Source organism: Aquarana catesbeiana, linkage group LG12 (assembly GCF_042186555.1).
Source record: "Aquarana catesbeiana isolate 2022-GZ linkage group LG12, ASM4218655v1, whole genome shotgun sequence".
Taxonomy (NCBI): domain Eukaryota; kingdom Metazoa; phylum Chordata; class Amphibia; order Anura; family Ranidae; genus Aquarana; species Aquarana catesbeiana.
The window spans coordinates 240,860,254-240,880,317 of record NC_133335.1 but is presented as its reverse complement, the minus strand read 5'-3'; the positions used below and the strand labels follow the sequence as shown (position 1 = coordinate 240,880,317).

Genomic DNA, 20,064 nt, shown 5'->3' with positions numbered 1-20,064 from the left:
TAGTATAATAGACTGAAAGCTTGAAAAGGAGGGTGGTGCTTGAAATCATTGTTTTTCTTCTGCTAACCATGGTTACCTGCAAGGAAACACTTGCAGTCCTGGTTGCTTTACACAAAAGGGATTTACAGGCAAGGATATTGCTGCTACTGGGATTGCACCTAAATCAACCATTAATCAGATCAGCAAGAACTTCGAGGAGAGAGGTTCAATTGTTGTGAAGAAGGCTTCAGGGTGCCCAAGAAAGTCCAGCAAGCACCAGGACCATCTCCTACAGTTGATTCAGCTGCGGGATCAGGGCACCACCAGTGCAGAGCTTGCTCAGGAATGGCAGCAGGCAGGTGTGAAGATATCAGCACGCACAGTGAGGAGAAGACTTTTGGAGGATGGCCTGGTGTCAAAAAGGGCAGCAAAGAAGCCACTTCTCTCCAGGAAAAACATCAGGGACAGACCGATATTCTGCACAAGGTACAGGGATTGGACTGCTGAGGACTGGAGTAAATTTATTTTCTCTGATGAATCCCCTTACTGATTGGGGCATCCGGAAAAAACCTTGTCTGGAGAAGAAAAGGTGAGCACTACCATCAGTCCTGTGTCATGCATCTCATGTGTGGTGTCCTTCTCAGCCAAAGGAGTGGGCTCGCTCACAATTTTGCCTAAGAACACGAATAAAGAATAGTACAAAAACATCCTCCGAGAGCAACTTCTCCCAACCATCCAAGAACAGTTTGGTGACGAACAATGCCTTTTCCAGCATTATTGGAGCACCTTGCCCTAAGGCAAAAGTGATAGCTTAGTGGCTGGGGGAATCAAACATCAACATTTTGGGTGCATGGCCAGGAAACTCCCCAGACCTTAATCCCATTGAGAACTTGTGGTCAAACCTCAATAGGCGGGTGAACAAAAAAAACCCCCACAAATTCTGACAAACTCCAAGCATTGATTATGCAAGAATGGGGGGCCATCAGTCAGGATGTGGCCCAGAAGTTGATTGACAGTATGCCAGGGTGAATTGCAGAGGTCCTGAAAAAGAAGAGTCAACAAAGTTACCTGGAGCTTTCTGTTCTTCACTGATGAAACTGAGGAGCTCCTGATAGATGTCACAATAGGGAGCAGGCCAGGTGAGGAAGACGTGGAACGTCTCAAAAGCTTTCAGAAGAAGGTCACACTCTAGAGGGATCCAGGGAGCCTGTAGGAACCAGATGAAATGTGGTCACTGTAGCTAATGCTAATGTCATGCCAAGTCACATTTGCTCCTATATATATATTTATATATATATATATATATATATATATATATATATATATATATATATATGCGTGTGTGTGTGTGTGTATATATATATATATATATATATATATACATACTGTATATATAATGGACATTTAACAGTGTTGTAGAACTTTTAAGAATCGAATACCCAGAACGGATTATCTTACCTAATCACTATTGTTCATGTGGGTCAACATGAACGCCAAGGGCAGAGCATAGACATGGCCACTTTGGCCAGTTTGATTGGTCTACAGAACATATCTTCTAACTACTGTCTTATATTTCTGGGCACAATTAAGGGGTGTAAACCCTGAGGCAGACCAAAAAGTTTGGAACATTAGTGGAAAATCCCCAGTCTCAGGCCTTGACCACCAAACACTTACCGAAAGAACAGCAAAATGGAACATCAAAGCCAAGGGGGCGAGAAGTTCGTATTCACATTTTTCTTGGGCCTGCAGGAAAAGCAAAAGACAAACATTTTCAAAGCCAACTCCACCCAAAGCTGATACATTTCAGGTTTTACTCTTATATACAGTACTGCAAATATAATACAGTGACTTGAAAAAGTATTCACACCCCTTGAAATTTTCCACATTTTGGCATGTTACAACCAAAAACGTAAATGTATTTTGTTTGGATCTTATGTTATAGACCAACACAAAGTGGCACATAATTGTGAAGTGGAAGGAAAATGATACATGATACAAATAAATATGTGAAAAGTGTGGGGGGGGGGGAGGCATTTGTATTTAGCCCCCTTTACTTTGATAACCCTAACTAAAATCTAGTGGAACCAATTGCCTTTGGAAGTCACCTAATTAGTAAATAGGGTCCACCTGTGTGTTATTTAATCTTAGTATAAATACAGCTGTTCTGTGAATCCCTCAGAGGTTTGTTAGAGAACCTTAGTGAACAAACAGCATCATGAAGGCCAAGGAACACACCAGACAGGTCAGGGATAAAGTTGTGGAGAAGTTTAAAACAGGGTTGGTTATAAAAAATCTTCTAATCTTTGAACATCTCACGGAGCTCTGTTCAATCCATCATCGGAAAATGGAAAGAGTATGGCACAACTGCAAACCTACCAAGACATGGCCGTCCACCTAAACTGACCGGCCGGGCAAGGAGAGCATTCATCAGAGAAGAGCCAAGAGGTCCATGGTAAATCTGGAGGAGCTGCAGAGATCCACAGCTCAGGTGGGAGAATCTGTCCACAAGACAACTATTAGTCCACAAATCTGGCCTTTATGGAAGAGTGGCAAGAAGAAAGCCATTGGTGACAGAAAGCCATAAGAAGTCCTGTTTGTCGTTTGCGAGAAGCCATGTGGGGGACACAGCAAACATGTGGAAGAAGGTGCTCTGGTCAGATGAGACCAAAATGTAACTTTTTGCCCTAAAAGCAAATTGCGCTAGGCATAGTTTTTCTTTATTGTGGACCGTCACCCTCCACATTCACTCCCATTACTCTCATCCAACCTTCTGTCACCGTCAGGGGTCAGGCTCAGAGAACAGTAGCAATACCAGTAGAAAGGTTACCGCCAACCAGCTGCATAAGTACATAAGCAGGTCACCCTGCCAATGACGCAGGCTCACCCGAGGTGCGGAGTCTAAGCACTAACTGGTATTCAACAGAGCTCCTGATGGTGGGGGTGGGTTTTGCTGATGTTAGTACCAGGTCGTGGTCCTTAGGATCGCCCCACAAGGAGGTGAGCAAGCCTGGGTCCAGTAGCAGATATAGCAAGTAGTGATCAAACAGAAGTGGAGTCAGTAAACAAGCCAAAGGTTGGCACCAATGGTTGCAGGTTGGGAACAAGCGAAAACCTAGTCAAAGAACAAGCCAAAAGGTCGGTATTGAGTGGTAGTGGAGATAAGGTCAGCTGCAGGTACACACAGGAGCAAGATATCAGAGCACAATAATCTGGCAAACATGAAGTGCAAAGGCATGGCTTAAACAGGAAGCCCACGTTGGGAGCAAGGAGTTCAAGGTTCAAGAGATGAGACAAAATAATAATATAATAAATAAAAAGAGATAAAGACAGGATGCTGCCCAGTTCCCAATCCCGATACCTTCTTTCACACAACTGTGTATGTATATATATATATATATATATATATATATATTTTATATAGGTAAGAATTATGTGACTTCTGCCCACAGCCTTCTGGGAGACCTACATCACGAATCCCAGGAGGCCATGGGGTACTCAACGTGCACTTGCCGCATTGTCAGGAGGCCAACTTTGTCTTCATGGGCTTTTGCAACTGGCCCACTGATGCACCACGTCCTCATGGAACCAGTTGCAAGAACCTGGAAGTGACAGTCGGGTCCCTGTTTTTGTGCACAACCCAGCTATAGAGGTATGGGGGGAGGGTCCTTTTTTGAATACCTTGGGTCAGCTTCCTGTAAATCCACCCAGTAGATACATAGTAGACACACTAACCTAGGGTACTTGTGGAACATAGTGTAGACAATGATATTATTGTTTGGCACAGCTGAACTGTACTGTCGGTATATAAACAGCTGGTAATAACAGTAAACACCAATTGGGGCGGCTTTAAAGCTGTTGTGTATTTGTGGCTCAGGAGGTGACCCCGGGGGGGTCATTGGTGTCACCTGTCCTGATTAATGACATCCAGGCCACGTCCTATGAGTTTAGGGTTTGAGAACTCAGAGCTGACTTCCTGCCCGGGCCCTCCTGTTTGTCTTCAGCTCTTATTGTTACAGTGTAAGATGTGAACAAGAGAGTAAACTCAGGAAACTAAGTCCAGCGTTCCTATTCATGCCCAGATGTCAGAGAATCCCATTTTCCCATTCCTAACGAGTTCCCACCGAGCCCCTGGGACCACAGCACCTGCCGCACATTTAAAAGTGTATTTCCACTTTTACAACCCGATTTGCTATAACACCTACTTTATATTTGTAGAAAGCAGAACTTTAAAAGATATTTAAACATTTCTGCTTACCTTTTTACTTGCTTAAAAACTCTCACTTCCATTTCCCCTTCTGTGCAATGTTAAAGGAGAAGTAGGGGGAAAGCTCGTTTTGGCTGCACTCCTATGGATCACGGAAGTGAAGTTCCATTTGCACACCTGTGACCTGTTTTTCAGCAGACAGTGGGTTGAAATCCGCTGTCTACTGATGTCACAGAGTCGGATGGAGTTGGGATCCACCCACATATCTGGACCGGAACCTGGCTCAGCCTCTTGACAAGCCGCTGAGAGCCTGAACCGGCCGCTCCCGCCCTCCACAGCCCAGCGCTCCAGTGAGCGCGCACGGGGGGGGGGGGGGGAGGTTCAGAGCAGAGAGCTGCTGGCCGACAGTCACCGGCTCTCTGCTCGGGGAGCTGTGAGAACCGAGTAATCGTCGGTGCTAGATCGCTCGGTTCTTAGTGTTTAGAGGTGCAGGTGGACAAATGCGGCATCCACCTAGGTAAGTATAAAGCTTAAAAAAAAAAAGGAAAAACATACTTCTTACTTCGAAAATTATCTTTCCTACATCCCAATCTTCCCACCACCCACAATTTAAAAAGTGCACCTTGCTACAAAGTTACACTGTGCAGTCTAATCGCTGGGGGGAGGGGAGACTGAGGAAATGCTTCCTCTTGCCTGCAGCAGGCTGATGGCATCATCACAGCCTAGGCAAGGTAACCCAAGAAGAGTGCAAAATTCCCTCCGTGGGCAATGCTCTCCCCTACTTTACCCTTTCATCAAAAGTCCCCACTCCCTTGCCTGCAAAAAAAATCCAGCATTAATCTTTTTTGCCCACTCCCCACCAGCAAAAATCAATTCTCCCCCTCCCAGAACAACCCCCCCCCCCCACCAAAACAAATCTTTCTCCCCCATCCACAGCACAAGTTCCCCTCCACTATTCCCTAAATCCCCAGTCCCAAAACAATCCCCCCCCCCCCCCATCTTCCTAATTCCAGCACCTGTCCTCACCCCCTCCTAATACAAATCATTATATATATATCCATCCAAAAACAATGTAAAGGCTGTATACAAAAATAAGAGTTCTACATGAAACCCCTTACCTGTCTGGTTCTGTCCAGGATCTTTTCCGCTAAAATAATATGATTGGCAGCCTCGCGGTTCACCAGTTCCTCCAGACTCCAGTAATTAAGGCACAGCCCGGCTAGAAGACAGAATACAACTGGGAATTATTGCATACCTTCAAGCATAAAATTTAAGGCAACAGATCGGATAGATAGCTATACTTTCACATTTTTTATTTAATACTTAAGGGGGACTTAACGCAAAACATTTTTTTTTTTTTTTACCTTAGGCACTGACGGTACGCAAATATGCGGCCTCTCGGTGCGTACCAATTTTCTCCCAAATTGTGGTGCCCTGCGTGCTCCCGGCACAGTTACCGGCTAACAGAAAGCTCCCCATCTCTTCTTGCAATAGGGAGCTTTCCAGTCATGTGACAGCCAATCACGGCGGTCACATGATCAAAAACACGCCCCGCCTCCCAGCATCTGAAACCCCTTAAATGGCCGGCCAGTGCAAAAAAAATTGAATGCATTCCCTGCATTAAAGCGGAGCGCCAGCCCCCCCCACCAAAATATTAAAAGTCAGCAGCTACAAATCTCATTGGCCGTCTCTATTTTAAACTTAGTGATATCATCACTTGATCTCTGTGGTTCTGTATGCAGGGCAGACAGATCATGGCTGGTGGGAGGGGCCAAGAGGGTGCTGTACAGGTCTTCCTGAAAACATCCCAGCACCCCGCCTCAGTTACTTTTAAGAGCCCTCAGTCCTGATGCAAGCGGTGGGCTGGCTTTTTAAGCAAATATCAAGATGCCTCGATTGGTGGGTGTTGGTCTGGAGGAGTGGGCGTTCCTAGGCAGGCTGCATTTGCATGCAAGTCATCCTAGGGCAGTGATGGCGAACCTTGGCACCCCAGATGTTTTGGAACTACATTTCCCTATGATGCTCAACTACACTGCAGAATGCCTGAGCATTACGGGAAATTTAGTTCCAAAACATCTGGGGTGCCGAGGTTCTCCATCACTGCCCTAGGTAAGGTCCACGTGTGATCCTGAGCCTCCATGATTGAAAGAACTGGAATCTAATAGGTGGGGACAGTCGGGTTGGCCAGCGAAGCGGCTAGATGATGTTGGACGTCCTACAGCCAGGAAATGAGGCGGGGCTCTGTCTGACTTGCCGCAGCTTCTAATGCGAAAACCGGGGGGGGGGGGGGGGGTCAGAGTGAATACCATCCCATAATAATATGTTGTGCAGAACAATAAAGGCTGGATTTGGGCAAACTAACCTTATTAGTGGCTTCATCGGTATTACCGTTGGCACCTTGCATGGTAACACTGCTGGCATCAGTGCCGGTATATGCCACACCATACCAAACTCAACAACATCCCATCCCAATTACAACATCTACCGAAAAACTTCATTTCCTCTAATGGAAGCTTTCATTATTAACACTTTGTTTACCGTTCCATAAAGCACAGAGAGGGGGGGCGGCTGACCTACAGAAACACTTCCGTCAGCAGACACCAAAAAAGACAGACAAACAACGATACGAATTTCACTTCCTTCTCGCTATAATTAAAATTACGGATGCACAAAATGTGGAAAAAGTTCTGCATGTTCTCTTGTTGCTTCATCCCGGGCAAGGGCCACACACCACATGAGCGCCGTGACACATTTCTTATGATTGTCAAACCGGAAAGGGCCATACGAAAAAAAATAGCTACCTCCTGTAAATGACAGTTTATAGTAGGGCGAGATTGAAAAAAAGACACAAGTCCATCAAGTCCAACCTATGTGTGTGATTATGTGTCAGTATTACATTGTATATCCCTGTATGTTGCGGCCGTTCAGTTGCTTATCTAATAGTTTCTTGAAACTATCGATGCCCCCCGCTGAGACCACCGCCTGTGGAAGGGAATTCCACATCCTTGCCGCTCTTACAGTAAAGAACCCTCTATGTAGTTTAAGGTTAAACCTCTTTTCTTCTAATTTTAATGATTGGCCACGAGTCTTGTTAAACTCCCTTCCGCAAAAAAGTTTTCTCCCTATTGTGGGGTCACCAGTCCGGTATTTATAAATTGAAATCATATCCCCTCTCAAGCGTCTCTTCTCCAGAGAGAATAAGTTCAGTGCTTGCAACCTTTCCTCATAACTAAAATCCTCCAGACCCTTTATTAGCTTTGTTGCCCTTCTTTGTACTCGCTCCATTTCCAGTACATCCTTCCTGAGGACTGGTGCCCAGAACTGGACAGCATACTCCAGGTGCGGCCGGACCAGAGTCTTGTAGAGCGGGAGAATTATCGTTTTATCTCTGGAGTTGATCCCCTTTTTAATGCCAATATTCTGTTTGCTTTGTTAGCAGCAGCTTGGCATTGCCTGCCATTGCTGAGCCTATCATCTACTAGGACCCCCAGGTCCTTTTCCATCCTAGATCCCCCCAGAGGTTCTCCCCCCAGTGTATAGATTGCATTCATATTTTTGCCACCCAAATGCATTATTTTACATTTTTCTACATTGAACCTCATTTGCCATGTAGTCGCCCACCCCATTAATTTGTTCAGGTCTTTTTGCAAGGTTTCCACATCCTGCGGAGAAGTTATTGCCCTGCTTAGCTTAGTATCGTCTGCAAATACAGAGATTGAACTGTTTATCCCATCCTCCAGATCGTTTATAAACAAATTAAATAGGATTGGTCCCAGCACAGAACCCTGGGGAACCCCACTACCCACCCCTGACCATTCTGAGTACTCCCCATTTATCACCACCCTCTGAACTCGCCCTTGTAGCCAGTTTTCAATCCATGTACTCACCCTATGGTCCATGCCAACGGACCTTATTTTGTACAGTAAACGTTTATGGGGAACTGTGTCAAATGCTTTTGCAAAATCCAGATACACCACGTCTATGGGCCTTCTTTTATCTAGATGGCAACTCACCTCCTCATAGAAGGTTAATAGATTGGTTTGGCAAGAACGATTCTTCATGATTCCATGCTGATTACTGCTAATGATACCGTTCTTATTACTAAAATCTTGTATATAGTCCCTTATCATCCCCTCCAAGAGCTTGCATACTATTGATGTTAGGCTAACTGGTCTGTTTGGCCAGTTCCCTACTGGCTTTGTTCTGTCTGTAAACAAAGCGTCTGTTGGAAGCGGGAAGGGGGGGGAAAGGGTACCTTGGGGACATCATTGACCAATTTTGATGATGTCCATTTTGGATCAAAGACATCACCCAGGTTACCCAGCTGGTTTGTTGAAATACAGCAGCTGGCGGGGACCTGTCATTTGCAATGAGAATAGCATCGCAAATTGTTGTCAGACCCACTCGTTCATCATGATTGACTCTGGAGGCACATCAGTAGGAAATTCAGAGACATAACCTGTTTTGTATGGCACAACATCCAAGAAAATATGAAAAACCAAAAAAGCAGAAAATAGGACTTTACTGATTGCCAATTATAATCCCAAATAAGAAGAGAGAGTACTCATATTAGTATAAAATCCTAAATTTATTTTAACAACATGATTAAAATATCATAAAGACATATCAAAGATACATGGAAACAAGTTGATACAACATTCCTCCGTATGCTAAATAGCGAAGTGTATACATGTACAGAGAAACCTGTTTCGATGGCCCATTTCAATTCAAAAATTGGTTAATGAAGAGGTAGATACACAATAATCTTCCATATGCAGGGCCAAACAAAGGAATCAATGTACCGCCGCCTATTTGCCTATATGCCGCGTTTCGCCAAAGGCTTCTTCAGGGCATCCTATTGTACTGTGGGATCTGTTACAATTAATGTATGGTTCAATGTAATTGTATATAAGCAAATACAAAAAAATCACATTTCTTATCAAAGATTTTCCATATCCAAAAAAGACAACATTCTTCAATGATTGAGTACTCACTGGTACATACTTAAGCCAGAATGAGAAACATGTTGTACTCAGTCCACAGCGTTATGGGGAAGTCTTTTTTGGATATGCACAATCTTTAATAAAAAATTTGATTTTGTTGTGTCTGCTTTTATACAAGTACTTTGAACCATACATTAATTGTAACAGATCTCCCAGTACCAATAGCATACCCTGAAGAAGCCTTTGGTGAAACGCGTAGTGATCATTATTGGTAACGGAACATGGATTCCTTCGTTTAGCCCTGCATATGGAAGATTTGTTAGTATCTACCTCTTCGTTAACCAATTGTTGAATTGAAATGGGCCATCGAAACAGGTCTCTCTGTACATGTATACACTTAGCTATTTAGCATACGGTGGAATGTTGTACCAACTTGTTTGTATGCATCTTTGATATGTTTTTATGATATTTTAATTAATTAATGTTGTCAAAATACAAACAAGTTTACCGATTCTGATCTTGTCCCTATGTTCATTAGTACAAGGTATCAGGACCCGGATCTGAACCTGCAACCTCTGCTGTGTCTGGCATTATCTCTCCTTGCTGAGCTACCTAAGATTCTGGACAGTGTCCTGCCCCTTAGACAACCTTGCCTCGTGTCTTGTTTTATCTTAAACCTTGAACCCTTTGCTCCTCCAATGAACTTCCTATTTAAGCCATGCCTTGGCACTTCATGTTTGCCAGATTATTATGCTCTCTTCAGCCAATATCTCGCTCTTATCACTCCTGCTGCTGTCCGTATCTCTGCAACCGACCTTTGGCTTGTTCCTTGACTACGATTCCGCTTAATCCCAATCTGCAACTGCGTGCTATCGACTTCCCAACCTGCAACCGCGTGTTACAGACTTTTGGCTTGTTCCTCGACTATGCTTCAGCTTGATTCCTACCTGCTGTATCTGCTACTGGACCCCGGCCTACTCACCTCCTGGTGGGGTGATCCTGAGGACCGTGACCTGGTACTAACACGCAGCAAATCTTCACCTTCAGGTGAGGTGAATACTGGTTAGTGCTTAGACCCTTCACCTCAGGTGATCCCGCATCATCCGCTATGGTGGCCTGCTTGTATTCCTATGCTGCTGGTTGGTAAGTGCATCTCTACTGCTATAGTTACTGGTCTCTGAGCCACAAGGCCTCATCCCCACTTCCCCGGCATTAATCATGACGATGACTGTTAGAGCTACAGCATACAAAGACAATCCAACCTTGGGGTATCAGTTTTGAAGCAGGCCCTTTTCTGTTCCATCATGCATGTGCACAAGGCCAGCTCCATGAAGACATGGTTTGACCAGTTTGGTGCAAAGGAACTTGAGTGTCCTGTACATGCACTGGGATGAATTGGAACAAGGATTGCAAGCTAGGTACAACATCATGACCTCACAAATGGGAACAAGTTCTCAGGTACAATGCAGGACTGCTGATCCTGCATTGTATGGGATGACGTCAGAGAGCTGTGACCAGTTGGGCAGCAAAAGAAAGAGGCTTTAGGGGTCGCACAGCATGGAGGAAGTCTATAGGAATAAGATGTAACATAGGTATATCGCCTTATTCATCATCCTCTAGGCAAAACACTCTTTGCAGTGGGGAGGGTAAAGTATTTTTTTTTGGAGTTCAGCTTTAAAATAGAATGTTAAAAGCTTCACCTGTCCAGGAAGAGGAGGAGCCCGGCGTTCTGCTGAGTCCATGCAGACATCTTTCCAGAGCATGCTGAATCCTGTCCTCGGTGCAGGATGTGTTCTGCATCTTAAGACATGTCCTGAAAGGAAAGAGACATCCCGTTACACACTATGCAACTGGCTACTTTGATGACATTACACCTTCAGGCTACCTATGTCATACACCACGCTAATCAGTTCTGGTTTTGTTGACACAATTCTGAATTTATGGACCCAAAACTGAAAAGTGCTTTTAAAAAGGAGGGTATTGCTAAAATATTTCTGTGGTGTGGTGATACCTAGGAAATATCGGGATTTGCCCCTGAGCCTCTCTGGCAATATAATGGCAATACTCATACCCAGTCACAAACAGCTGCAATTGATTTTCCTTTTTCCCTACTACTCACACACATTAGGACATTTAGATAGAGCCCATGAAACCTACCAGTATGTTTTTTTGGACTGTGATGAAATTTGAACTATTGATAGAAACCCAAAGAAACATAGAGATAACATACAAACTAGTGGGGTTTGACTGCAGGACCCAGAGCTGCAAGGCAGGAGAGAGATCAATAGATCCCATCACCAAAAGAACTCAGATTCAAAGACCACACCACCGAAAGACCTCATGTGAAAAGATCCCACCACAAAGGAACTCAAGTACAGGAAACCTTCCCCAAAGGGGATACAAGTTTAGAGATCCCAACACCAGAGGAACTCAATCACACAGAACCTCAAATGCACCCCAGTTCAGAGATCCCACCAACAAAGGAGAATGTGTGTAGAGATCCCACCACCAGAGGAATTCAAGTTCAGAGTTCCTCCCCATCAAAGGAACTCAGGTGCAGAGATCCCACAACAAAGGAACTCAAGTATAGGGAACCCATCTCCAAAGAAAATCAAGTTCAAAGATCCCACCACCAATGGAACACATGTGTAGAGATCTCACCACCAAAGGAACTCAAGTTCAGAGATCTCCCCGCCAAAGAAACTCAGATAGAGAGGTCTCACTGCAAAGGAACTCAAGTGCAGGGAACCCATCTCCAAAGGCACTCAAGTTCAGAGATCCCACCACCAAAGGAACACTTGTGTAGAGATCCCACCACCACCGAAACTCAAATTCAAAGATCTCCCCACCAAAGGAACTCAGGTGCAGAGATCCCACTACAAAAGAACTGAAGCACAGGGAACCCATCCTGAAGGGGATACAAGTTCAGAGATGAAACCACCAAAGGAACTCGAGTGCAGAAATCCCACCACCAACGGAATTTAAATACATTAATACCACCACCAAAGGAACTCCGGTTCAGAGATCCCAACACCAGAGGCACTCAGGTGCACACCCACTTACAGAGATCCCACCATACAGGAACTCAAGCACACAGAACCCATCTCCAGAGGCACTCAAGCTCAGAGATCCCACCACCAAAGGAACACGTGTGTAAAGATCCCATCTCCACCAGAGGAACTCAAGTTCAGAGATCTCCCCACCAAAAGGAACTCAGGTGCAGGGGTCCCAGCACCAAAGGAACTCAAGTGTAAAGATCCAATCTCTACAGAAGATACAAAAAATTTATATAAAAAGGCATCCACCAAATACTGAAATATCATTTTGGGTGACGCATACCTCTCGAGTTATGGAAGAAACACACAGTTTTTCCTGTTCTGAAGCCCAGGCTACCCTCTTCTACATGACATAAAGGCTGGTGGTGAAATCTGTGGCCATGGTTTAATATTGGGGAAATGTTCTATGAGTCAGAACTATGAATGGGACTTTATCCTAAGCTCTGTACCGCAATACAGGTCACATGACTTGTCAGGACCATCCAAACTTGCAGCTTCCTCTATTTCCTGCACAAACCACGCTGAACGATTGCCTGGCAGAGAGCACCACAGTGCAGAAGCGGAACCTGAGCCCTGACAACACAGGAAAGGTTCAAAAAAAAAAGAAAAGAAAAGGTTGCATACAATGTAAATGAGCTGATTAGGATGTGGTCAACCTGTTAATTTTTCCTGAGAAGCTTTGGTCTGTGCAATTTATTCACTTTAATAATTTCTAAGAGATTAAAGATCTCCAGCGAAGTATATAAAAAAAACAAAAACAAGAGATAATTATTTTTAGACCGCGCACAGGGAACCAACAAAAAGTATATAAAAACAATAGGTCGTATCATACCATATCTGTAAGTTGACAGTAGTTTTAAAACACCAAGGGGGGAGATTTACTAAAACTGGTGCACAGAGAATCTGGTACAGCTCTGTAGATTAACCAATCAGCTTGCAGATTTTATTGTCAAAGCTTAATTGAACAAGCTGAAGTTAGAAGCTGATTGGTTACTATGCACAGCTGCACCAGATTCCGTGTGCGCCAGTTTTAGTAAATCTCCCCGTTCACACCGTTGCGACTTGTCGTGTGATTTCACAGGCTGCAAAGGGCAGAGCCAACTCAATATTGAACCCTACGGACTAATGCCCTGTACACACGATAGGATTTTCCGATGAAAAATGTGTGATAGGACCTTGTTGTCGGAAATTCCGACCGTGTGTGGGCTCCATCACACATTTTCCATAGGAATTTCCGACACACAAAGTTTGAGAGCAGGCTATAAAATTTTCCGACAACAAAATCCGTTGTCGGAAATTCCGATCGTGTGTACACAAATCCGACGCACAAAGTGCCACGCATGCTAGATGGAGTGATGAAAATCATAGGAAATGTATAAACCTTCCAGGTATTTATTACCCCTGACAAAGTATTCATTTGCTTTATCCTCCAGAGGAACAACGCTAAACTTTGGTTAGGCATCATCCGCGGTCACATCCACATTCTGTACTGGCTGCTACAGCCGATTCCCGTGTGACTGATACAAAGTGACAATGTTTCAGTCTGATCATTGGGGAAGGGAGACTGAGGAAATGCTACCTCCTGATAACATTATCTCAGCCTAGGCCAAGTCACTGACTGGAGCTCAAAGGACGTTTTTTTTTTTTTTTTGAAGGATAAAAGGTGGATTTTTTCTTCTGCATCATGAAATTGCTGCTGTAAATTGTGACGTGTCCAAAATGTATTTATGAAGACCCGGAAAGTTATTCAAATGTTCAGGTTCATTTTATTACACCCTAACTTTGAACCAGCAATGACAAGGCCAGTATTACAAATACAGAACTACTACTGAGAGTCGTTATCGCAATTTTTTTTTTTTTTCCCCCGTTGCGACAAAAGTGTTTCACGATTCTTAATATGCAAAGAATTCTCTCTGCTCTTCTGAAGCCACAGACCTCAAAAGAAAAGGAAGAAAAAAAAACGTCCGTCAGTCTGCCAAGAATCGCACCATTCTTTATCGGTGAAACTTAAGTATAAACATTGTAACAATTTGTCAATGGAATAGACTTCCTGTGTAAATGAGGGAAGTTTAACCACCGTTTTCTGACATTTGTTGGTTTCAAGTTAAAATCTTTTATTCTTTTTTTTCTATAAAATTACTTAGAGAACCCCCAAACATTATATATATATATATATATATATATATATATATATATATATATATATATATATATATATATATATTTTTAGCAGAGACCCTAGAGAATAAAATCGTGGTTGTTGTAATATTTTGTCACACTGTATTTGCGCAGAGGTCTTTCAAATGCAATTTTTTTGGAAAAAAATGACTTTAATGAATTAAAAAAAAAAAACAAAAAACACTAACCGGTAAAGTTAGCACAATTTTTTTTGTATAATGTTAAAGATTTTTTGTCACGAGAATCACGATCTCTTTATTCTAAGCAAAAAAAAAAATCGCGGTTCTCTTTTTGGCCAGAATCGTGCAGCTCTAGTACTGAGTTTCTTTTATGTTCTCCCATATCTGAGACTTTCAAGGCTTCGGATGTCTGGGGGTTGTGTGGGCACATGAGAAGAAGGCCCTCGCCTTATATTTGTAATAAAAGACCCGTCCAGCTCATTCATATATTGTTCGTTGTATTCATTAAGCTGTTTATAAACTCCCGTAATGATATGTGCTATTGGCTGCCAAATCACTTTTTCCTTCCGGCTTCCAGACACCAGCGTAGGGAATTGGAACCTTCCTTTACACAATGTCAGACTTCCCTTTCCCGAGCCGCTTACAATGAGACGGCCCTTCTGGACAGCAGGACGAGCGGGGTGTGTGTTCTAATCAGACCCATTCAAGGTGACCCCCGTTTGACAGTATAATGGGGGGCAAGCGACCCAACGGGGGGTCATAGCAGGACTACACTTTGCCTACTTGGTATTAACCACCAGGGAGCAAAACAGGATACATTGGGCGGATGTTCAACCTTTATTTAAAATATATACAGAATTAAAGGTAGTCCATTGTGTGCCTCCAGTGCATAGTTACTCTTTGCGTGCTTTTTTCTCTTTTTGCAGTTCATTAAGTCACACATTAACGATAATATTTCATTTGCCGCTGCAAGGGCGTCCCCCGTTACAAAATCTTGAGAACGTTCTAAATGACATGCCCATGATTTTGGGAAGAGATGCCCAACAAGCTCATATACAGTATCTCACAAAAGTAAGTACACCCCTCACATTTTTGTAAATCTTTTCTTCTATCTTTTCATGTGACAACACTGAAGAAATGACACTTTGCTACAATGTAAAGTAGTGAGTGTACAGCTTGTATAACAGTATAAATTTGCTGTCCCCTCAAAATAACTCAACACACAGCCATTAATGTCTAAACCGCTGGCAACAAAAGTCAGTACACCCCTAAGTGAAAATGTCCAAATTGGGCCCAAAGTGTCAATATTTTGTGTTGCCACCATTATTTTCCAGCACTGCCTTAACCTTCTTGGGCATGGAGGTCACCAGAGCTTCACAGGTTGTCAATGGAGTCCTCTTCCCCTCCTCCATGATGACATCACAGAGCTGGTGGATGTTAGAGACCTTGCGCTCCTCCACCTTCCGTTTGAGGATGTCCCACAGATGCTCAATAGGGTTTAGGTCTGGAGACTCCAGAGATAAAAACAATAATTCTCCCGCTCTACAAGACTCTGGTCCGGCCTCACCTGGAGTATGCTGTCCAGTTCTGGGCACCAGTCCTCAGGAAAGGATGTACTGGAAATGGAGCGAGTACAAAGAAGGGCAACAAAGCTAATAAAGGGTCTGGAGGATCTTAGTTACAGTGGCTTGCGAAAGTATTCGGCCCCCTTGAACTTTTCAACCTTTTGCCACATTTCAGGCTTCAAACATAAAGATATAAAATGTTTATTTTTTGTGAAGAATCACCAACAAGTGGGACACAATTGTGAAGTGGAACGAAATCTTTTGGATTTTTGAAACTTTTTTAACTACTAAAAAAATGAAAAGTGGGGCGTGCAAAATTATTCGGCCCCCTTGCGTTAATACTTTGTAGAGCCACCTTTTGCTGCGATTACAGCTGCAAGTCGCTTGGGGTATGTCTCTATCAGTTTTGCACATCGAAAGACTGAAATTCTTGCCCATTCTTCCTTGCAAAACAGCTCGAGCTCAGTGAGGTTGGATGGAGAGCGTTTTGTGAACAGCAGTATTCAGCTCTTTCCACAGATTCTCGATTGGATTCAGGTCTGGACTTTGACTTGGCCATTCTAATACCTGGATACGTTTTATTTGTGAACCATTCCTTTGTAGATTTTGCTGTATGTTTGGGATCATTGTCTTGTTGGAAGATAAATCTCCGTCCCAGTTTCAGGTCTTTTGCAGACTCCAACAGGTTTTCATCCAGAATGGTCCTGTATTTGGCTGCATCCATCTTCCCCTCAATTTTAACCATCTTCCATGTCCCTGCTGAAGAAAAGCAGGCCCAAACCATGATGCTGCCACCACCATGTTTGACAGTGGGGATGGTGTGTTGAGTGTGATGAGCTGTGTTGCTTTTACGCCAAACATATCGTTTTGCATTGTGGCCAAAAAGTTCGATTTTGGTTTCATCGGACCAGAGCACCTTCTTCCACATGTTTGGTGTGTCTCCCAGGTGGCTTGTGGCAAACTTTAGGCGAGACTTTTTATGGATATCTTTGAGAAATGGCTTTCTTCTTGCCACTCTTCCATAAAGGCCAGATTTGTGCAGTGTACGACTGATTGTTGTCCTATGGACAGACTCTCCCACCTCAGCTGTAGTTCTCTGCAGTTCATCCAGAGTGATCATGGGCATCTTGGCTGCATCTCTGATCAGTCTTCTCCTTGTCTGAGCTGAAAGTTTAGAGGGACAGCCAGGTCTTGGTAGATTTGCAGTGGTCTGATACTCCTTCCATTTCAAAATAAGCGCTTGCACAGTGCTCCTTGGGATGTTTAAAGCTTGGGAAATCTTTTTGTATCCAAATCCGGCTTTAAACTTCTCCACAACAGTATTACGGACCTGCCTGGTGTGTTCCTTGGTCTTCATGATGCTCTCTGCGCTTTCAACAGAACCCTGAGACTATCACAGAGCAGGTGCATTTATACAGAGACTTGATTACACACAGGTGGATTCTATTTATCACCATCAGTCATTTAGGACAACATTGGATCATTCAGAGATCCTCGCTGAACTTCTGGAGTGAGTTTGCTGCACTGAAAGTAAAGGGGCCGAATAATTTTGCACGCACCACTTTTCAGTTTTTTAATTGCTAAAAAAGTCTAAAATATCCAATAGATTTCGTTCCACTTCACACTTGTGTCCCACTTGTTGGTGATTCTTCACAAAAAATTAAAATTTTATATCTTTATGTTTGAAGCCTAAAATGTGGCAAAAGGTTGAAAAGTTCAAGGGGGCCGAATACTTTCGCAAGCCACTGTATGAGGAAAGGTTGTGAGCACTGAACTTATTCTCTCTGGAGAAGAGACGCCTGAGAGGGGATATGATTTCAATATACAAATACCGTACTGGTGACCCCACAATAGAGAAATACCGGATTGGTGACCCCACAATAGGGAGAAAACTTTTTCGCAGAAGGGAGTTTAACAAGACTCGTGGCCACTCATTAAAATTAGAAGAAAAGAGGTTTAACCTTAAACTAAGTAGAGGGTTCTTTACTGTAAGAGCGGCAAGGATGTGGACTTCCCTTCCACAGACGGTGGTCTCAGCGGGGAGCATCGATTAGTTTAAAAAAACGATTGATAATCACCTGAACGGCCGCAACATACAGGGATATACAATGTAATATTGACATATAATCACACATAGGTTGGTCTTTTTTCAACCTCACCTACTATGTAACTATATACAGTGGAACCTCGGATTACGAGCATAAACCGTTCCAGGAGAATGCTCATAATAGAAAGCACTCGCATATCAAAGCGAGTTTCCCCATTGAAGTCAATGGAAACGAAAATAATTTGTTCCGCATTGACTTCAATGGCATGCAATACTGCATGCGGCCAGAGGTGGGGGGCCATCAGAGAGCCTCGGAAACGGCCGGAAAGGCCAGAGGACACCTCTGAAGACCTCGGCAAACCTCGGAAAGACTCAGTTCCCGAGGTTTGCTGTGGTCAGCCGAGCTGTCCTCGGGCCTTTCCGTGCATTTCCGAATGGCGCCGATCGGCTGCGATTGGCTCCGGCGCCCCCCCCACCTCAGGGCAAATGCGGTACTGCAACGCTTTGGCCTGAATCATGCTCGTTTTGCGAGACCACACTCGCAAACCGAATTACGATTTTTAAAAATACAGTGTTCGTATTGCGAAACGCTCGTTAACCGCGTTACTCGCAATCCGAGGTTCCACTGTATCTGAAATATATACACAGACCTACAACACTCCATTTCTCCCAATCCCATCCATAGATACCACCCCCTTCTATCTTCATGAGCCATGAACAATGTCCACTTTTAAGTACAAGCTGGCTCTGATGCAAGAGGATAGCTGCGGCACACAGTCACTGGGATTTTACTCACTAATGTCCTTGGATAGTTGGATGCCTCCTTATCTGCCAGACATATCTCCAGTGAATTCCTTAGACCAGATCCTCAAAAGAAGTCCCTCAATCAGCTCCGGCAGAGTTCAGTAGAATAGGCTCCCCAATAGGCTAGAACAGCTTGGATCTCAATGAGGAGTAGAAAAGCACAGCTGGGCTGCCCAGAACGGCAGCAGCCCTTCAGGCTGGGATCTCCTCCTCCTGGACAAAAACCCCTCTGCTTCAGGCTTCAAACTATTTATGTTCACTCCCAGCCATCTGCTGGGCACCCTCTCCCAGGGAATGGCTGGGACTATATAAATATTTATACCGTGGATTTGACTCTCCCAGCCCACTATCTTCCAGAACCTTCCAGAAGGCAGGGGGAAGCAGTCAAACTGACAGCCAGTGAAACCCAAAGCACACCAGAGTAATCACAGGCAGCTCCACTGATTACTGGAGAGCTAATAACTACATTTACCTACCCTATCACCTATCTAGGGGGGTGCTTATAGAACAGCCACTCCTATATGTAGCCTGATTTCTAGCTTTTATTTAGCACATTTCTAAATGAAGAAATAAGGACCTAAATGAGCAAAATAGTGTTTTTACATGTTTGTCTGGAGCAGCCCTATACAATGTTAGTGCGTTTTATTACAAGAAGGCACTTTTCTGGGGGGAGTGTTATTTTAAGTTTTTAGAAGGAGGTCAGACAGATTAGTATCTGCATGCTTGTGTGTTTGTCAGACATCAAAGATTTTTGGGTTGGTTACCCATCCTGTTTAGTTGTGTGGTGCGGCACAATACGGGGAGGAGTGGTTTAGATACATAGGTCGCCGCCTTGCCGAGAGAAACTCAAACCACAATAACATGAATCTGACACAACACACACTGAGTGAAAAACACAAGCCGGTCACGTAACACTAAGTTCAGAAAAGCTTGCAATCTTATCTAAAGTCCACAGCTTAGCTTACTTCTTGTGGTTGGGGTACCAGTAGCCATTAGACAGCAGTGGGGGAGCTATGGCCAGTCGTTGTGGAGTATGATTGTGACATAAACTTGCAAAATGAGAGTGGCTAAGTGCCATCAGTATAGACCACCTCAATTCTGGTCTTATATCTGAAGGACAATAGACATCATGCAGGAAAAGCAATTTTAGCCGAGTCTTTCTTCGGGATTCGGCAGCTCAGGGGTTTTATCATTTTGTTGGAGTAAACCAAAGACATATAATTATTCTCCAGTCCAACTACTATCAGTACTGTTAGATGGACAGCAGTTCTGTTATTTCAGTCTGTAACCAATAAATCATTAATGTGCATGAAAACATAAGTACCTGT

The 20,064-nt window shown here is 43.8% G+C and overlaps 1 protein-coding gene across 2 annotated transcripts in view; it reads right to left on the bottom strand.

The window, feature by feature from the left end:
- PIK3R5 (phosphoinositide-3-kinase regulatory subunit 5) overlaps positions 1-20,064 on the bottom strand; it is a 107,281-nt gene that overhangs the window by 37,400 nt on the left and 49,817 nt on the right. For both annotated transcript variants that reach the window (XM_073607006.1, XM_073607007.1), the window contains exons 2-5: positions 10,827-10,939; positions 5,302-5,402; positions 1,654-1,722; positions 1,048-1,186 (exon numbers count right to left, since the gene is read on the bottom strand). In XM_073607006.1, the coding sequence (XP_073463107.1) occupies positions 1,048-1,186; positions 1,654-1,722; positions 5,302-5,402; positions 10,827-10,939 (422 nt within the window). The remainder of the gene's footprint in view (positions 1-1,047; positions 1,187-1,653; positions 1,723-5,301; positions 5,403-10,826; positions 10,940-20,064) is intronic.